This window comes from Lithobates pipiens, unplaced genomic scaffold, assembly GCF_037356315.1.
Source record: "Lithobates pipiens isolate NorthernLeopardFrog02 unplaced genomic scaffold, aLitPip1_a1.2 Scaffold_3, whole genome shotgun sequence".
Taxonomy (NCBI): Eukaryota; Metazoa; Chordata; class Amphibia; order Anura; family Ranidae; genus Lithobates; species Lithobates pipiens.
The window spans coordinates 104,940,935-104,957,338 of record NW_027507790.1 but is presented as its reverse complement, the minus strand read 5'-3'; the positions used below and the strand labels follow the sequence as shown (position 1 = coordinate 104,957,338).

General features: G+C 39.7%; 1 protein-coding gene across 6 annotated transcripts in view; it reads left to right on the top strand.

The window, feature by feature from the left end:
- Positions 1–16,026, top strand: part of ISOC1 (isochorismatase domain containing 1) — a 96,000-nt gene extending 79,974 nt beyond the window's left edge. For all 6 annotated transcript variants that reach the window (XM_077462131.1, XM_077462130.1, XM_077462132.1 and 3 more), the window contains exon 6: positions 10,415–16,026. In XM_077462131.1, the coding sequence (XP_077318257.1) occupies positions 10,415–10,561 (147 nt within the window). In that variant the 3' untranslated portion in view covers positions 10,562–16,026. The remainder of the gene's footprint in view (positions 1–10,414) is intronic.
- Positions 16,027–16,404: the final 378 nt, after the last annotated feature.

Here is a 16,404-nt window from a genome sequence, read left to right as displayed (position 1 = left end):
AATAGGGCTAGCCAACAGACTCTGGCAACAGTTCTCCGAACAGGGTAGATCTCTCACGAGAATATTCTTAAGTGAATAACCTACCAAAGAATATTAGTAAAAGTAGAAAAACCGCGCTATTCACCACCGGGAGTAGCTTAAGCCAGATAAATAAAAATAAAACCTCTGTATAGATATAGTATACCTGTATGTAAAACACTACATAGGCTGCTGCCACCCGGAAAAAAGGAGGATCCCTTAATAAGATTCCTTTTAAGAGTGGATTTACTGAAATAGTGTCGGGTTAAATGGCGCCACCTAAACACAGGTTTCCATTCCAAAGTGGACTCATGGAGTATAAATGGGTAAAAATAAAAATCAAGGTCTTTTTTCAAAGAGCCCAATAGTGTCCCTTGATCTACTGAGGCTCTATGTTAACCAGAGGAAACCTCAACTTCACCCTGAAAAGGTTATATCAAACATTGGGTGTAGTAAATCTATAGGCCACCAGGGACAGTGGACGCGAAACCTAGAATCCTAGTATTGGGGACTAGTAATCACACCCATTGCATATTAAATCTCCAAAACGGCGGGAATACAGGAACTGACGAAGTTGGAACAGGCTAGAGTATTTCCTTACAAGGGATAAACAAACCCTCAATCTCAAATAAATTATACCTTTAGGCCAAAAAACCTGAAAGTCACGTGTACCAAACTACATGTGCAACCTAATGCGATTTTATAAATCAAGTCGCAACAGTGCGAAAAAAGTGTCACTCAATGGTAAACCTACTAACAACAATACCATAAGTACACCAAACCTGTGTATAGTGATAGAGGTATCTGTGTATGTTTAGTATGACATTCATTAATAATCAACCTAAAATCACATATGTATACTCAAAGTGTGTTAAGTGACAAAAAAATATATATATATATATATATATATATATATATATATATATATATATATATATATATATATATATATATAACCTAAACCAGTGTCTATGTAAAGCCTGTGTAGCGTGACAAAAATATATATATATATATATAGGCCTAATAATTAAATATAGGGAATATATAAACACTTCATATACCAGAAATCAGACAATTGTAAATAAGAAGTGTGTGTGTATTAGTGCACACAAAAGGTGAAAAAATATACCAAAACCTTTTAGTGATAAAAGCTAAAAAATGCTCTAAACCATAAGATATATGTATGTGAAAGGTGCATATGCACGTAAAAAAGTGAAAAAATAAAATAAAAAATAATAAAATAAAAAATAATAATAAAAAATAAATAAAAATATAAAAATAAAATGCAAAAAAATATGCAAAAAATATATATACGTGAAGTATACAAGACAAAATATATATATGTGGAATAAGTCCCAAATCAATGTTCAATGGTGCTAATTCAAAAAAGTCCTTAGAAAATCTTTAAAGTGACTTTGGTGCTTCCTATGCAGTCTTCACTGTGACTTCTGTGCTCCCCCACCAGGAATCCTACTCACCAGAAGTAAGTACCCCTGCAGGGGTTGTACGCCTTAAAGATCAATCTCCAGATGTCCCGTTCTTTACTTTGTGATAGATGACTGAACATGTATCAGCATGGATTCCATAAGTCCTCATGAGAAAAAAATGGAAGCCTCCATAGTGTAATCCGTAAAAAATGATTTATTGGCACAATAAATATAAAAAATTTATATATAAAAAACAAACCATAAAAGGCAAAAAACAGCACAACAAAAAAAGGAAAAAAACAAAAAAATTATACTAAAAAAAATGGCCACAACTCTCGTAAAGTGAGTTATACTGCGAGACCACAGTTCATCAGGGGGTTGGTATGATAATCCCCCCAAAAAAGAATTCCGGGTTGACCCCAGAAGATACCATAAAAAGTATATACTAATGCTAAGAACACAGCGTGAAATAGAGGCACTATCTATGGGAACCGAAACGGACCTCCCTATAGGGTTGATAGATCTCAGCTGTGTCCCCCCTAGGATAGAGCCATTCCCGTAGTGTTCAAAGCCAAAAAGCACAATTCTTCCTCGGGATCCGTATGATGGATACGCGGTTTGCGCTCCACCTGCGTGCCAGATACCAGCGGCGACCCGGAAGTGACGTAAAAGCGTAGCTCCGTCACTTTTACGTCACTTCCGGGTCGCCGCTGGTATCTGGCACGCAGGTGGAGCGCAAACCGCGTATCCATCATACGGATCCCGAGGAAGAATTGTGCTTTTTGGCTTTGAACACTACGGGAATGGCTCTATCCTAGGGGGGACACAGCTGAGATCTATCAACCCTATAGGGAGGTCTGTTTCGGTTCCCATAGATAGTGCCTCTATTTCACGCTGTGTTCTTAGCATTAGTATATACTTTTTATGGTATCTTCTGGGGTCAACCCGGAATTCTTTTTTGGGGGGATTATCATACCAACCCCCTGATGAACTGTGGTCTCGCAGTATAACTCACTTTACGAGAGTTGTGGCCATTTTTTTAGTATAATTTTTTTGTTTTTTTCCTTTTTTTTTGTTGTGCTGTTTTTTGCCTTTTATGGTTTGTTTTTTATATATAAATTTTTTATATTTATTGTGCCAATAAATCATTTTTTACGGATTACACTATGGAGGCTTCCATTTTTTTCTCATGAGGACTTATGGAATCCATGCTGATACATGTTCAGTCATCTATCACAAAGTAAAGAACGGGACATCTGGAGATTGATCTTTAAGGCGTACAACCCCTGCAGGGGTACTTACTTCTGGTGAGTAGGATTCCTGGTGGGGGAGCACAGAAGTCACAGTGAAGACTGCATAGGAAGCACCAAAGTCACTTTAAAGATTTTCTAAGGACTTTTTTGAATTGGCACCATTGAACATTGATTTGGGACTTATTCCACATATATATATTTTGTCTTGTATACTTCACGTATATATATTTTTTGCATATTTTTTTGCATTTTATTTTTATATTTTTATTTATTATTTATTATTTTTTATTTTATTTTTTCACTTTTTTACGTGCATATGCACCTTTCACATACATATATCTTATGGTTTAGAGCATTTTTTAGCTTTTATCACTAAAAGGTTTGGGTATATTTTTTCACCTTTTGTGTGCACTAATACACACACACTTCTTATTTACAATTGTCTGATTTCTGGTATATGAAGTGTTTATATATTCCCTATATTTAATTATTAGGCCTATATATATATTTTTGTCACGCTACACAGGCTTTACATAGACACTGGTTTAGGTTATATATATATATATTTTTGTCACTTAACACTCTTTGAGTATACATATGTGATTTTAGGTTGATTATTAATGAATGTCATACTAAACATACACAGATACCTCTATCACTATACACTGGTTTGGTGTACTTATGGTATTGTTGTTAGTAGGTTTACCATTGAGTGACACTTTTTTCGCACTGTTGCGACTTGATTTATAATCGCATTAGGTTGCACATGTAGTTTGGTACACGTGACTTTCAGGTTTTTTGGCCTAAAGGTATCATTTATTTGAGATTGAGGGTTTGTTTATCCCTTGTAAGGAAATACTCTAGCCTGTTCCAACTTCGTCAGTTCCTGTATTCCCGCCGTTTTGGAGATTTAATATGCAATGGGTGTGATTACTAGTCCCCAATACTAGGATTCTAGGTTTCGCGTCCACTGTCCCTGGTGGCCTATAGATTTACTACACCCAATGTTTGATATAACCTTTTCAGGGTGAAGTTGAGGTTTCCTCTGGTTAACATAGAGCCTCAGTAGATCAAGGGACACTATTGGGCTCTTTGAAAAAAGACCTTGATTTTTATTTTTACCCATTTATACTCCATGAGTCCACTTTGGAATGGAAACCTGTGTTTAGGTGGCGCCATTTAACCCGACACTATTTCAGTAAATCCACTACCAAAGAATATTGTCTTTAAGTAAGTGTAAATTACATTGGCAAATGACTATATTGTTCATATGTAAACTGTCTGTATGAACTCATGTAATCCTTTTTTTCTTTACAACAAAAACTTTGTTATGGGGGAAAAAAAAAAAAACTGAACCCAATTCCTACGTCCACACATTTGAGGTGGATGGGGGAATACTCCTAGCTATGCTATTGCATTCTGACAGTGGGTAGACTTCCCATGCTGTCAGAATATGCAGATCAGCACCACAGCCAAAGGCAATCTGTTTCAAGCATTAGACTGATTATTGGCTCAAGGTATGATCATACAGATCCCCACAGAAGAGAGCAGGGTTTGTGGTTTTATTCAAATCTGTTTACGGTACCAAAACCAAATGGAGATATCGGACCCATTCTAGATCTAAGGAATCTAAATCAATTCCTGAAAATCCATGCCAACATCCAGAGCTATATATTGTAGCATCTGGAAGGCTTATGTTTCCTGGTGTGAATCCAAGGGTTGGCACCCTTAGAGATGTATCATAGGCAGAATTCATGCCTTTCTACAATTGGGCATAGAGATGAAATTGACCTTGAATACTATTAAGGGCCAAATCTCAGCCTTATCGATCTTATTTCAAAGACCGCTTGCTGCGCATTCTTTAGTCCGGGGTTTTATGCAAGGGGTGATGTGGATTAATCCACCAGTTAAATCACCTTTTGAGCCCTTGGGACTTGGCTGTTTTTGTAACACTGACAAAACTAAATTCATTTGAACCGCTACAGCATATTCCCTTAGTCCTTCTGATAAGGAAGCTGGTGTTCTTGGTTGCTATAGCCTCAGCAAGGAGGGTTTTGGAATTGGCTGCTCTTTCCTGTAAAGAGTCATATTTGATTATTCATGAGGACAGGGTGGTGTTATGCCCTCGTCCAAAATTTTTGCCAAAAGTGGTCTCGGGTTTTCACCTGAACCAAGCTATTGTCATGCCATGGTTTTTCCAAAACCATGTTCCAGGGAAGAGAAGTCACTACATTGTCTTGATGTGGTGAGAGCAGTGAAAATCTAATTAAAGGCAATGGCTCAGATTCCTAAGACTGCTGTCTTATTTATTCTACCAGAGGGTTCTAAAGGCAGGCAGCGTCAAAATCCACTGTCGCTAAGTGTATTCATCAAGTTATAATTCAAACTTATGAAACTTATGATTTAAGGGGTAAGATTCCCCCTTTTCAAGTTAAGGTGCACTCTACCAGGTAGGTCAGTGCTTCATGGGCAGTGCATTACCAGGCCTCTATAGCTGAGATCTGTAAGGCCGCCCTCAAATAACATTGCTATGGGATGTCCCATTGTTATTGTTTGGGCTCTGTATCCCATGATGTACAATAAAGAAAATAGGATTTTTATAACAACTTACCTGTAAAATCCTTTTCTTGGAATACATCATGGGATACAGAGATCCCGCCCCTCTTTTTATGGGGTTTAAGTATATTGCTTTGCTACAAAAACTGGGGTACTTCTGGAAGGTAGAAGGGTTATATAGGGGAGTGAACTTCCTGTATTGGGTATACCAGTGTCCAATCGCCTGAAAGTGGATTTTACAGTAAGCTGTTATACACAATAGAAAATAGTTATTCACAAGAAAAGGATTTTACAGTAAGCTGTTATAAAAATATTTTTCTACACAATAGAAAATAGAAAACCTATCAATTGTTTAACCTGAGAAGATGTACCATTTTAAGGTCATTTTGAAATTGATGGCAGCAACACATCTGTTTTGACTGGGTAACAGAAAGCTGGCAAAGGGGTACTAACCAGGAAGGGCTAGAAGAATATTTTGCAACTAATTGTTTAATTGGCAACAGGTCAATTAACATGATTGGGTAAAGTACATGAAGTAAAGATGGGCAGAGGGTCACCAATCTGTGAAAAAATCTGCATCAAAAAATTGTCAAACAGTTCAGAATAATGGCCCTCAACGTAAAATTGCAAAGATTTTGAATATCATGAGCTACAGTTCATAATATCAATAAATTCAGAGAATCCAGGAAAAATCTCTATGTGCAAGGAACAATATGGCAGAATGCACTGCGTTAAAAACAGACATGATTCTGTGATGGACATCACTGCATGGGCTCAGAAATGCTTCCAAAAATCACTATCTGTGAACACAGTTCACTTTGTCAACCAAAAATGCACGTTAAAGCTCTGTCATGCAAAGATGCCATATCTTAACATGATCCATAAACGCTGCCTCTTCTCTGGGCCAAAGCTTGTATAAAATGGTCTGTTGTAAAATGGAAAATTGTTCTGTGGTCAGACAAATCAAAAATGTGACATTTTGTTTTTGGCAGCCATAGGTGCCACATCCCCCAAACTAAAGAGAGAGAGAAAAAAAATAAAGTAAGGCGCTGGCACGCATACAGTCTACATATAAGCAATATGTGAACTACAATCCAGTATTCATGAAACATTCAAATAAAAGACAAAAACTGCACAGAACATAAAACAAAAATAGTCCGTGCTGTAAAACTACAACCACCGTGCTTTGTGGTGTTAAAGTGCCTCAAAGCACACCGCCAGTAGTTTTTTCTTCGTTCCATCTATTAAATCTTCTGCCCTTGTTTTAACTATGGATAGTAAAACATATATTTTTTTTTTTTTCTGCCAGTAAATGCCTTCTACAGCCCACTTCCTGTTTCTTGTCTGGTAAAAAGCCTAGGCTTATGACATGCACAGCTGTCTCTCACTCTTGTGACAGTTTGCCAGGAAGGGAGGGGGGATGAGTCATAAGAGGGCCAACTAGGGCTGTGTAGAGCTGGAGGCGTGCCTCTGTATGTCTGTGTAAATCCAGGAAGTGAACAGGCAGCTGCTTCAACTGCCCACAGTTAAAATGGATGCAGCCAGACTTTGTGGATGGAGATTTCTGAGGCATATTTGCAAGTACAGAATTACAGTATATATAACATAGTATGCAAGTAGTTGGAGGGAAGCTTCAGAATGGCAAAGATGTTTTTATTTCAAATTATGTGAGCAGACTGCAGTTCCTCTTGAAAGGGGTTGTAAAGGCAGAAGTTTTTTATTTTAATGCATTCTATGTTTTTAGATAAAAATCCTTCTGTGTGCAGCACCCCCTTAACCGCTTTGCGCCCACCCTATAGCCGAAAGACGGCTACAGAGCGGACGCTAATTGCCAGGAGGCCATCCTCCCCAGTACCACATGCCCCCAGTGCCACCTGCTAGTGCCATCTGTCACCAGTGCCACCTGCTAGTGCCATCTGTCACCAGTGCCACATAGTGCCATCTGTCACCAGTGCCACATAGTGCCATCTGTCATTAGTGCCATCTGCCATCAGTGCCGTATTAGTGCCATCTGCCATCAGTGCCGTATTAGTGCAATCTGCCATCAGTGCCACGCATTAGTGTCGCGTGTCATCAATGCCATCTGTCATCGGTGCCACGTATAAGTGCCATCTGTCATCAGTGTCACGTGTCATTGTCCTGGTGCTCCAGGGCCTTCAAAAGTGTAATAGGTAGTCAACAAGTTAGATGTGTAATTTATGGTCCTAGAACACGTGATGGTGCTCCCTACATGTTGGGCCTCTGTGTGGCCAGGCTGTGAAAAAGTCCCACACATGTGGTATCGTAATACTCAGGAGGAGTAGCAGAATTTTTTTGGGGGTGTCATTTGTGGTATACACATGCCATGTGAGAGAAATAACCTATTACAATGACAATTTTGTGGGAAAAAAAATAAAAATAAACTTAATTTTGCAAAGAATTGTGGGGAAAAAATGACAACATCAAAAAGCTCACCATGCCTCTTACTAAATACCTTGGAATGTCTATTTTCCAAAAAGGGGTCATTTGGGGGGTATTTGCACTTTCCTGACTTGTTCGGGTCGCAAGAAGTGAGATAGACCACCAGTACATCAGATGTGATCAATTTTTTCGCACCACAGCTTGTAGACTCTCTAACTTTCACAAAGACCAAATAATATCCACTAATTTGGGTTATTTTTACCAAAGATATGTAGCAGTATAAATTGTGGCCAAAATTTTATGAAGAAAAACTAATAATTTGCATAATTTTGGCACGGAAACAAAGAAATATGCGTGTTTTTTTTAAAATCGTTCTTTTTTCATTTATAGCGCAAAAAATAACCCCAGAAGGGATCAAATACCACCAAAAGAAAGCTCTATTTGTGGAAAAAAAAGGACAAAAAATTAATTTGGGTGCAGTGTTGCATGACTGAGTAATTGTCATTCAAAATGTAAGAGCACCGGAAGCTGAAAATTGGTCTGGGCAGGAAGGGTGTTTAAGTGCCCAGTAAGCAAGTGGTTAACATTTGCCCGAGGCCCCTCTCTGTCTAGCCATATCCACAAATGTCTCAGGGGAGAGAGAGGGGGTGTGTTTGAGGCACAGTGTCTGAATGGACATGCGGCGCTGTGGCTCGGCTCAGGTGCCCCCATAGAAAGCTTCTTGCTGTCAGGGTACTGAACAGGAGGGAGTGGACAGGATCACAGAAGAGGGACTCGAGATGATGAGGATCCGAGCTGCTCTGTGCAAATCCACTGCAACAGAGCGGGTAAGACATTTGGGAAAAATTAGCCTTTACCATCACGTTACATATTCCTCAGCTAGAACTAATACCAGGATGTTTGTGTTGGTGCTGACTATAGCACCTTTAAATGTAAAATTTGTATTTTATCTCTTTTTTCGCATTTATAATAAACTTTATGGTATCCTGGACCATAATAATTTTTCTGCATCTCGGCTACTGGGGCATGAGGATGACCATCTGAGAGGACAGCGGCTGACCTATTCCTATTCATTTTAAATGTGGAACATCATGAATATAACTGGAAAAAGGGTGGTACCCTAAGTTACTAAAGGCTCATTTGATAAATATGGTTGGCAAGTGTGCAATTCGTACACACTGTGGTGGAGCAGTAATCAAAGGAGAACTTTAAAGTGATTGTAAAGATAAATTTTAAAAAATAAAATAACAAACCTATCATACTTGCCTCCAGAGGGGATGTTACACAGTGGTAAACATGGCCCTAGCCCAACTTTGAGACATGTTGCCCTGAAAACTTGTGGTAAAATTTTAATACAAAACAAAAAAAGGGGAAATGGACCTGCTGGTGAAGATATCCAATACTATGTGAAAGAAATGGGAAATAGGATGTTTCAAAGGCCATAGAGAAGAACTCTAAGAGTGAATTGTTTATAAAAGATATCCAGGTGAGCCATATTTCATGGTAATAAGAATGTTGATCATGTAGCTGTGCTGATAGCTCTTCCATTCTCATAAGATTATTCAATTCCGTTAACTATTCTGCTATAAAGGGTATAGACTGGGACTTTCAATGTCTCGGAAATGTATATATTTTCTTGTGACTGTGTGTATATATAATAAATTATATATTTTTTTTTATATTAACATGTTATAGAAACACTTTAATGCTCTTGTTCTGTATTGTGTTTTTTATATATATGTGTGTATGTGTGTTATTATATGTATATATATTTTTTTTGTGTGTGTGTATATACAGGGTTTCTGCTTCCTTTTTAGTAATAATGTAACTGTTCATAGGCCTAGCATAAGCTAGGATTACCTGACCTCTGGCTACAGAAAGTATTGGTGTGTCAGACTGTAGTGAATGTAAAGCTGGTTATACACTAGTAGCTTTTTGAATGAAAATTGACAATTTTGTCAAACGGAAACCTTATATACTGTTAGCAAAACGTCTGAGAAAAAATTTCCATCCTGCTCCTTCTAATTTTCTTGTTACTGCAGTCAAAAACAAACGACTGTTCTTACAATGTTGTAATGAAAATGTTCCACTAGTGTATGCCCAGCTTAAAGAGGAGTTTCCATTTGGGAAAAAAAAAAATTAAGTCAGCAGCTACAAATACTGCAGCTGCTGACTTTTAATAATCGGACACTTGCCTGTTCCAGGGTCCAGCGATGAGGGGGGGGGGGGTCGAAGCTCCTCTCGGCGGCGCCGGCATTGCAACTGTGGGCACCCGGCTGTGGCTTCACAGGCGGGCACCTACTGCGCGAATTGCGCCGTGATTGGCCACGCAGTCATCTGGGACCTGCCACGTGTCCCAGATAACTGACAGGAGGGAGGGGGCAGAGCTGAGCCCTTCCTGCGCCGAGGGAAAGTGATGTCACCAGCCCAGGCACTGAAGGAGGCAGACTACGAGGGACCCCCTAGCAACAGGCATTTAAAGGCAAGTTTAAAAAAAATCCAAATGTGTTTTGTTTTTTTTGTGCAACACCACTTTAAGGTCTAATGGATTGATTTTCTGGGAGATTGGATTGCCACCAATGAATGACTATTATGGTGGCTTCTTGTACCTAAATAAATACAGACTGAAGATATTTAAAGAATTACATGTGATTTTATATTAGCTGGTTCTTTCTAATGTAGAATGAAATTAAAAGACTGAGGTTTTCCTTTCATATATATGTGCTTCACTGATTTTTTTTTAATGTGCTTTATTTGCAGCGCCTAGCAAGAAATGGAATTATAATCACCACAAGTGAAGCTGTACTTCTGCAGCTGGTAGCGGATAAGGACCATCCTAAATTCAAGGAAATTCAAAACCTTATCAAAGCAAGTGCCCCCGAGTCTGGACTCCTTTCTAAAGTGTAACTGGAAACAAAGTGACCATGCAATTGGAATCCACTTTCTTGTGGGCTTCATTTCCATTTAAATGCAGTTCTGCATGAGATTTCTTTGCAGCAAACTAATGCTGACTTCAATATCTACATGGACTCATCCATTAATGAAAAGATTGTTTGCCTGTATGTAAAATGAAGTGAATATTTTGTATGTGTAGCTTCTTTAGGGCATCTTTTTCTCTTTGTAAAGAGATTCAGGGTGTTTGATAAAGGTGGTGTGATGTGTAAGCCTCAAGGCTTATGTTGTGCTCTGTTGTCAAAAGAAAGAGGCTGATTGACAAACATGGGTGCAATGAAAACGTAAGCTAAAAATGGGCTTGTTAAGCCAAAAAGTCAAAAATGAGTTTGGTTAATTAGGGCAACAGTAACATTTTCACTAGCTACTGCTCAAGTAGTTCAGCTCCTAGTGGATATATACTATTCTCTCACAGATTTAAGGCTTACTTTTTAAGGCAATTGTGAAACGCAAAAAGCCACCTGCAATCAAATATAAAGTATGTCTAAACAGATGTAGATTTTATTGGCAAAATAATATAATATAAAACATCAAGCATGCAGAATGTAAGGAGTTGGGGATTGTAGTTTTTTGGTATATCTAGTCCACCAATCTCTAAGATTTTCCACTGGATTGTAATTGCAATTTTGGTGCCTGGGATTCATCTTTATTAGGCAAAGAGCATTGTGCAGCAACCCCTTAGCAAGTAATATTCACCCTGATTATGCTAAATTGGTGAAAGGTGTAATCTGGTTGGTTTCATGTTAAGTGTAGGATTCACATTTCTGCTGCAGTGCCTTTTTAAATAATAAGGCTCATTAAACTGAGATCATACCATTTCACATTGGTACAAGTACACAGCATGTTAACTCACTACTGAGCAGGGAAGTCAGGTTCACATTTTACATGTCACATATTAGTATTGTGTTCCTTTTCAGTGAACTTGCACATGGGGAGGATTTCTGTATCACTGATAGTTGGCTGCCCACACAAAGCCAAAAAATCTGATCATCTCTAGTAAAAACTGGAGCATGAAGAATTGCAATAACAAGCACTTGTGATTATTACCACACAGATTTTCCTATATATTAAAAAATGTGTTTCTAACATACACTTGGCCATAACCTTTTTTGTGTTGAAGAAAAAGATTGCAAACCTTTTACTAAGCATGCACTGCATGCATCCGCCAGATTAGGAAAATGCTGGATCCTAATGGCACACAGTTCCAAGGTGGGAAGCTGTTATGTGGCTCATTGGCCATCTGCCTAAATATGATCAGCCTTTTACAGAGTTAAAGCAAATGCTTTACACAGACATTAGACTATTGGAATGTTTGCTGTCAAATCATCCTTTAGCCACCAACCAGGGATGAGAAAAATCTTGCTTTTTCAGATATTGGCTAGAACTGCTCTATATTCTATGTAGTCACACTGTTTTTCATTGTGCTAACAAATATCAAAAAATGGAACTGGTTGCTTGTTCATTGACTTATTTCAATGTATATTTCCTAAAAGGCAACAGTACTAAGGCAGGCCATAGATGTTGCAAATAAATTTTCTTGCACGTTACCCCATAGGCGTGCACACGCGGTATGTATCCAACACACCCTAGGACTTTCTTGCCAGCAGGATCTCTATTTCGGCGCATCTGCTAATGAACAATGGCAGCGCTGCTACTCTGCTAGTGGAATTATTATTTAGTTGGGTAACTTGTGAATGCAGCCACTGATCACGGAGTAAAAGCGGGCACCTTTTCCAATGCTACTGCTATAGTTCTGGCTACAGCATCCCTGAAGGCTGAATATCACTCCGCTGCCTGCTTTCAGGGATGCTATAGCCGGAACTATAGAAGTAACACCAGGGCAGGATTAACCCCACTGATTTTGTCATCAAGTCCTGCCAGCTGCCACTGCGGGCTTTCCGCAGCCCACCACTGCCCTTTGTCCGCCCTCGAGAAAACCATTGGTTGCCAGGACCGTCCCAGCCAGAGGAGGCAGCTGTAACTTTCTCCTCCCTGCTCAACCTCCTGGCTTCCGCCCTGTAGTGAGTGCCGACAATGGAATAAACTGAGGTGAAGGGGACCCGTCGGGATTTGGGACTCAGGAGATGTCACTGGTAAGGAGAGAGTGGGGGCATAAACTCTGGCAGTATGTGTGTACGGCAATACAGCAGGCAAGGAGAGAGGGTGTACTCTCCTGCAGTGCAAGTCACACTGTATGTGGGGCACCAGGGAGCAGCTGAGAAATGGGAGTTTGGCCTGCTATGCTGGGATTTGTAGTTTCATGGAGGGGAGGGAGCACACACGCATACTGGGAAACGGGCTGGTCATATAAAGTTAAATAATCTGTGTTGTGAGGGGGCTGCTATGGCTGACCTGACCCTCTTCTAGAAATATTTGTCTGGTTTAAAGGGGAACTCTGATGTAAGTGAGATCTCAGTGGACGCTGTGGTAACCAGAGACCCCCTCACATCAGAGGTCCCCCTTACATCACAGTCTGAAGAGATCCCCTTTGTGTTAGAGCCCCCCTTACAGTGTATATAAAGAGGGACGTTGATGAAATTGGGAACCCTGATATAAGAGCAAATGCTGGAGACTCTAGTGACCAAAGCACCCCTTATATGAAAGTTCCCCTTTACACCAGAGTCCACAGCATTCTTTACATCAAATTATCCAGTGTAAAGGGGAACTCTGGGGACTCTGATATAAGTGGGGGGCTGTGATATAAGATTTAACACTGACTGATGTAAAGGAGGACTCAGATTTGAGGGGAGCACTGTGGCAGTTGTAGGGGCACGTTCACAAATGCTTTGATTTCTGAAGAGCGATCTGCATACAAATCACTCTTCATAGAGCATTTTAGAGGTGACGAAGAGGCTTGTTATTGCTTCCACACCACCTGCTTTAACCTGAACTGCACACAGTTGTGGGGTACTTGCAGGGTGCTGCCATTCACTTGAATGGGTCACAGTCAGCAGGTGCTACACCTGCTGAAAGCAAAAAGGGATATAATTGTAGCTTTGGCATGGTAGTGGTTAAGAGGTGGTAAAATGGCTCAGCTGCAGAGTTTTCCTGCCCCTCACCCACTAGTGTAAACAATTTTAAATGTTTTAATAAGTAAAAATAAAAAGCATTTTTTTAATTTTATGGGTCTTAAAAAAAAAAAAATGTTTTAATACATTTTAAAATGTTCACATTTATTTATAAGAGTGTGTGTGTGTGAATATAATATAATCTCACACACACACGTGCTTTGGGGTGCACACCCTAATGCAATAGGCTGCGCACACCTATGCGTTACCCCCATCAACACAGACAGTGCTCATAGGTTAATCCCTCCTGCTGAGTATTTGCTTCCGGTGGGTGGGGGAAGCTGTCGCCGCTGAGACAAGACAGTGATTATTGCTAGTGGCTATAGCAGCAGCTAGTGATATTATCTAGTGAATCTGTCATGCTGGTTGTACCCAAGTTGATTGATCAATCAACTTGGTGCATTAAACCTACCCACACATGGTTTGAATTTGGGGGAATTGATTAATTTTCTTTTCTTCAACCTATTGGTTGAATGAAAGATAATGAATCGTATAAGACCCATCTTAGGCCCCTTTCACACATGCGGACATTAGGTCCGTATTTCATCCATCCGTTTGCGGATGAAATACGGACATACATGCATTCCTATGGGATAGCGGGTGTCTGCAGATGAACATCCGCAGACACACGATATCGTCCGCCTCCGCAATTGTCCGATTCGGCAGATGGAGGAAAATCCTATTTTTCTATCTGTCTGCAGATCGGATGAACACAGACAGACGGTCCGTGCTTATCCGATCGCCCATAGAGGAGAGCTGACAGGGCGGTCCCTGCACAGTGTGCCGGGACCGCCCTGTTTTCCGCCGGCTCAGCGGGGACAACGGAGCGATCCCCGCTGAGAAGGCAGATCATCACGGGGTGGATCATTACCGATCCGTCCCGTGTGAAAGGGGCCTTACTCTCGCTGTTTAACTTTACATTTATTTGGCTTTCGGGAAAACGGCAGTAAGAATACCTCTTAGCGTAATTACAGCCCACAATAGGGGGCCTAACTGGGAATGCATGTGAATAATCTTATCACAGAGGTTCCTATGAAAAGCAACCACGATATTGAACCTGGGGTGTCGCTTGAAAACCAAATGATCACTTGGTGACATGACAGAATGCAGATGTCGGGTTACTGATCTCAATCCTAAGATGTTTTATTTGAGGAAAACGTGTTTGTGTTCTTGTCTAGAGTGGTTTCAACACTTTTTATGTTTGGTACTTTGTGCTGCTTTCATACTTCTAATTTATGTTGATGATGTTATGTCTAATTATGTTGTATTTGAATTGCTAACATTGGTAGGTCCAACTTATGTTTACAGGTTCTTTGTCAGCACATCTCAGCATGAATGTGGAAACAAAGTACTAACAAGTGCCCAGCCCATGTTTGAATCCCACTACATTTTCTGCCTCATATGTATATTATAGCAATGCAGCACTTTCCAGCTGCTGAGACATGGCTTTCAAAAAAAGGCATAGTTTTCCTAGGGTGGTAGAGAGTTTTGTAAAACCTCACTGTCTGCACATTGATGAATAGAAAGGTGTGTCTTGTGTCTCCCTCCAGTAAGCCTTGGCTGTCCTAATGGAGCAGTGGTGAAAAATATGCCATAGGACTATTTTTATACATTTAACCCATAATGATTAGCAGTTCATAAACATGACATAAAAAGCTCCATTTAAACGTCCCTTATACTGAAGCCAGATTACCTATGCCCATTTGCTTGTTAGCGATTAAGGAGGCACTATACTAATAAATATATATATTATTTGTTCTATTGATCAGACAACAAGAAGGGTCTCGGAGGGGAAAACTGCACCTTGATCATTAGTGTTTAAGATTGCCATCTGATTGTTATTGGTTTCAATAACCAAGCCCATAGTAGCACTGTGTAGAATGTGACCAATTTTTTAAAAGGAAGATCTATCTTGCCTCTATTACATTTAGTCTATCAGGCATTCATGTTTAATAAGTAGGTTTTCGTAACCAATGTACGAGACTGATTAGTGCTTTACCTGTTTCTGAGTAGGAACAGGCCTTCTGTTACCTGGCAGCATTAAAATGAGTCTCCATTTGATTTCTGAGAATGTGGTGTTGTCACATACAGTAGGCTCCAGTGGCTTTAATACTGTTCATTTGAACTCTCAGTACTATTAGTATACCAGAAAGTTTGTATGTCCAATGTTTTATTCTGTAACTACAGTGACTTCAACTATGGTGCCTGCGTGTTCTGTACAGTACCTCTGTTCAAATACAGCTATAAAAGTGCAGTTTTTTTTAGTGTGGAGAGCCTTCTAGACTGTACTCTTTGTATGTTTTCATTTTTGGCCAATCCTTGTTAAATAAAATGTGACCTTTTTTTTTTTTCCCCCTTTGTGTTCTGTCATTTTTTATTAGTGCACATGCTAGATAGGTTAAGGCATAAAAATGTAAACGCAAATAGCATGGTATTTAAAAAAATAAATAAAAAATGTAATCTTGACAGAATTTATGCAGCAGAGCTCTTCAGCTTCCATACGTTTCTTGTTCTGTTGCTGGGAGTTGTAGTGACACCATTTAGCGGTTGTCTGCATTTTGCAAATGTTAACCTATAAACCTAGCATGTCTTTCAAGGTAGAAGGGTGCGCATTAACCATCCCTTATGCCAGGCATGTCCAAAGTCCAGCCTGTGTGCCAATTGTGGCCTGCATTCCAGTTTATTACGGCCCCCTGGTAACGTGGATATATACCATATTTTTTGGTGCTG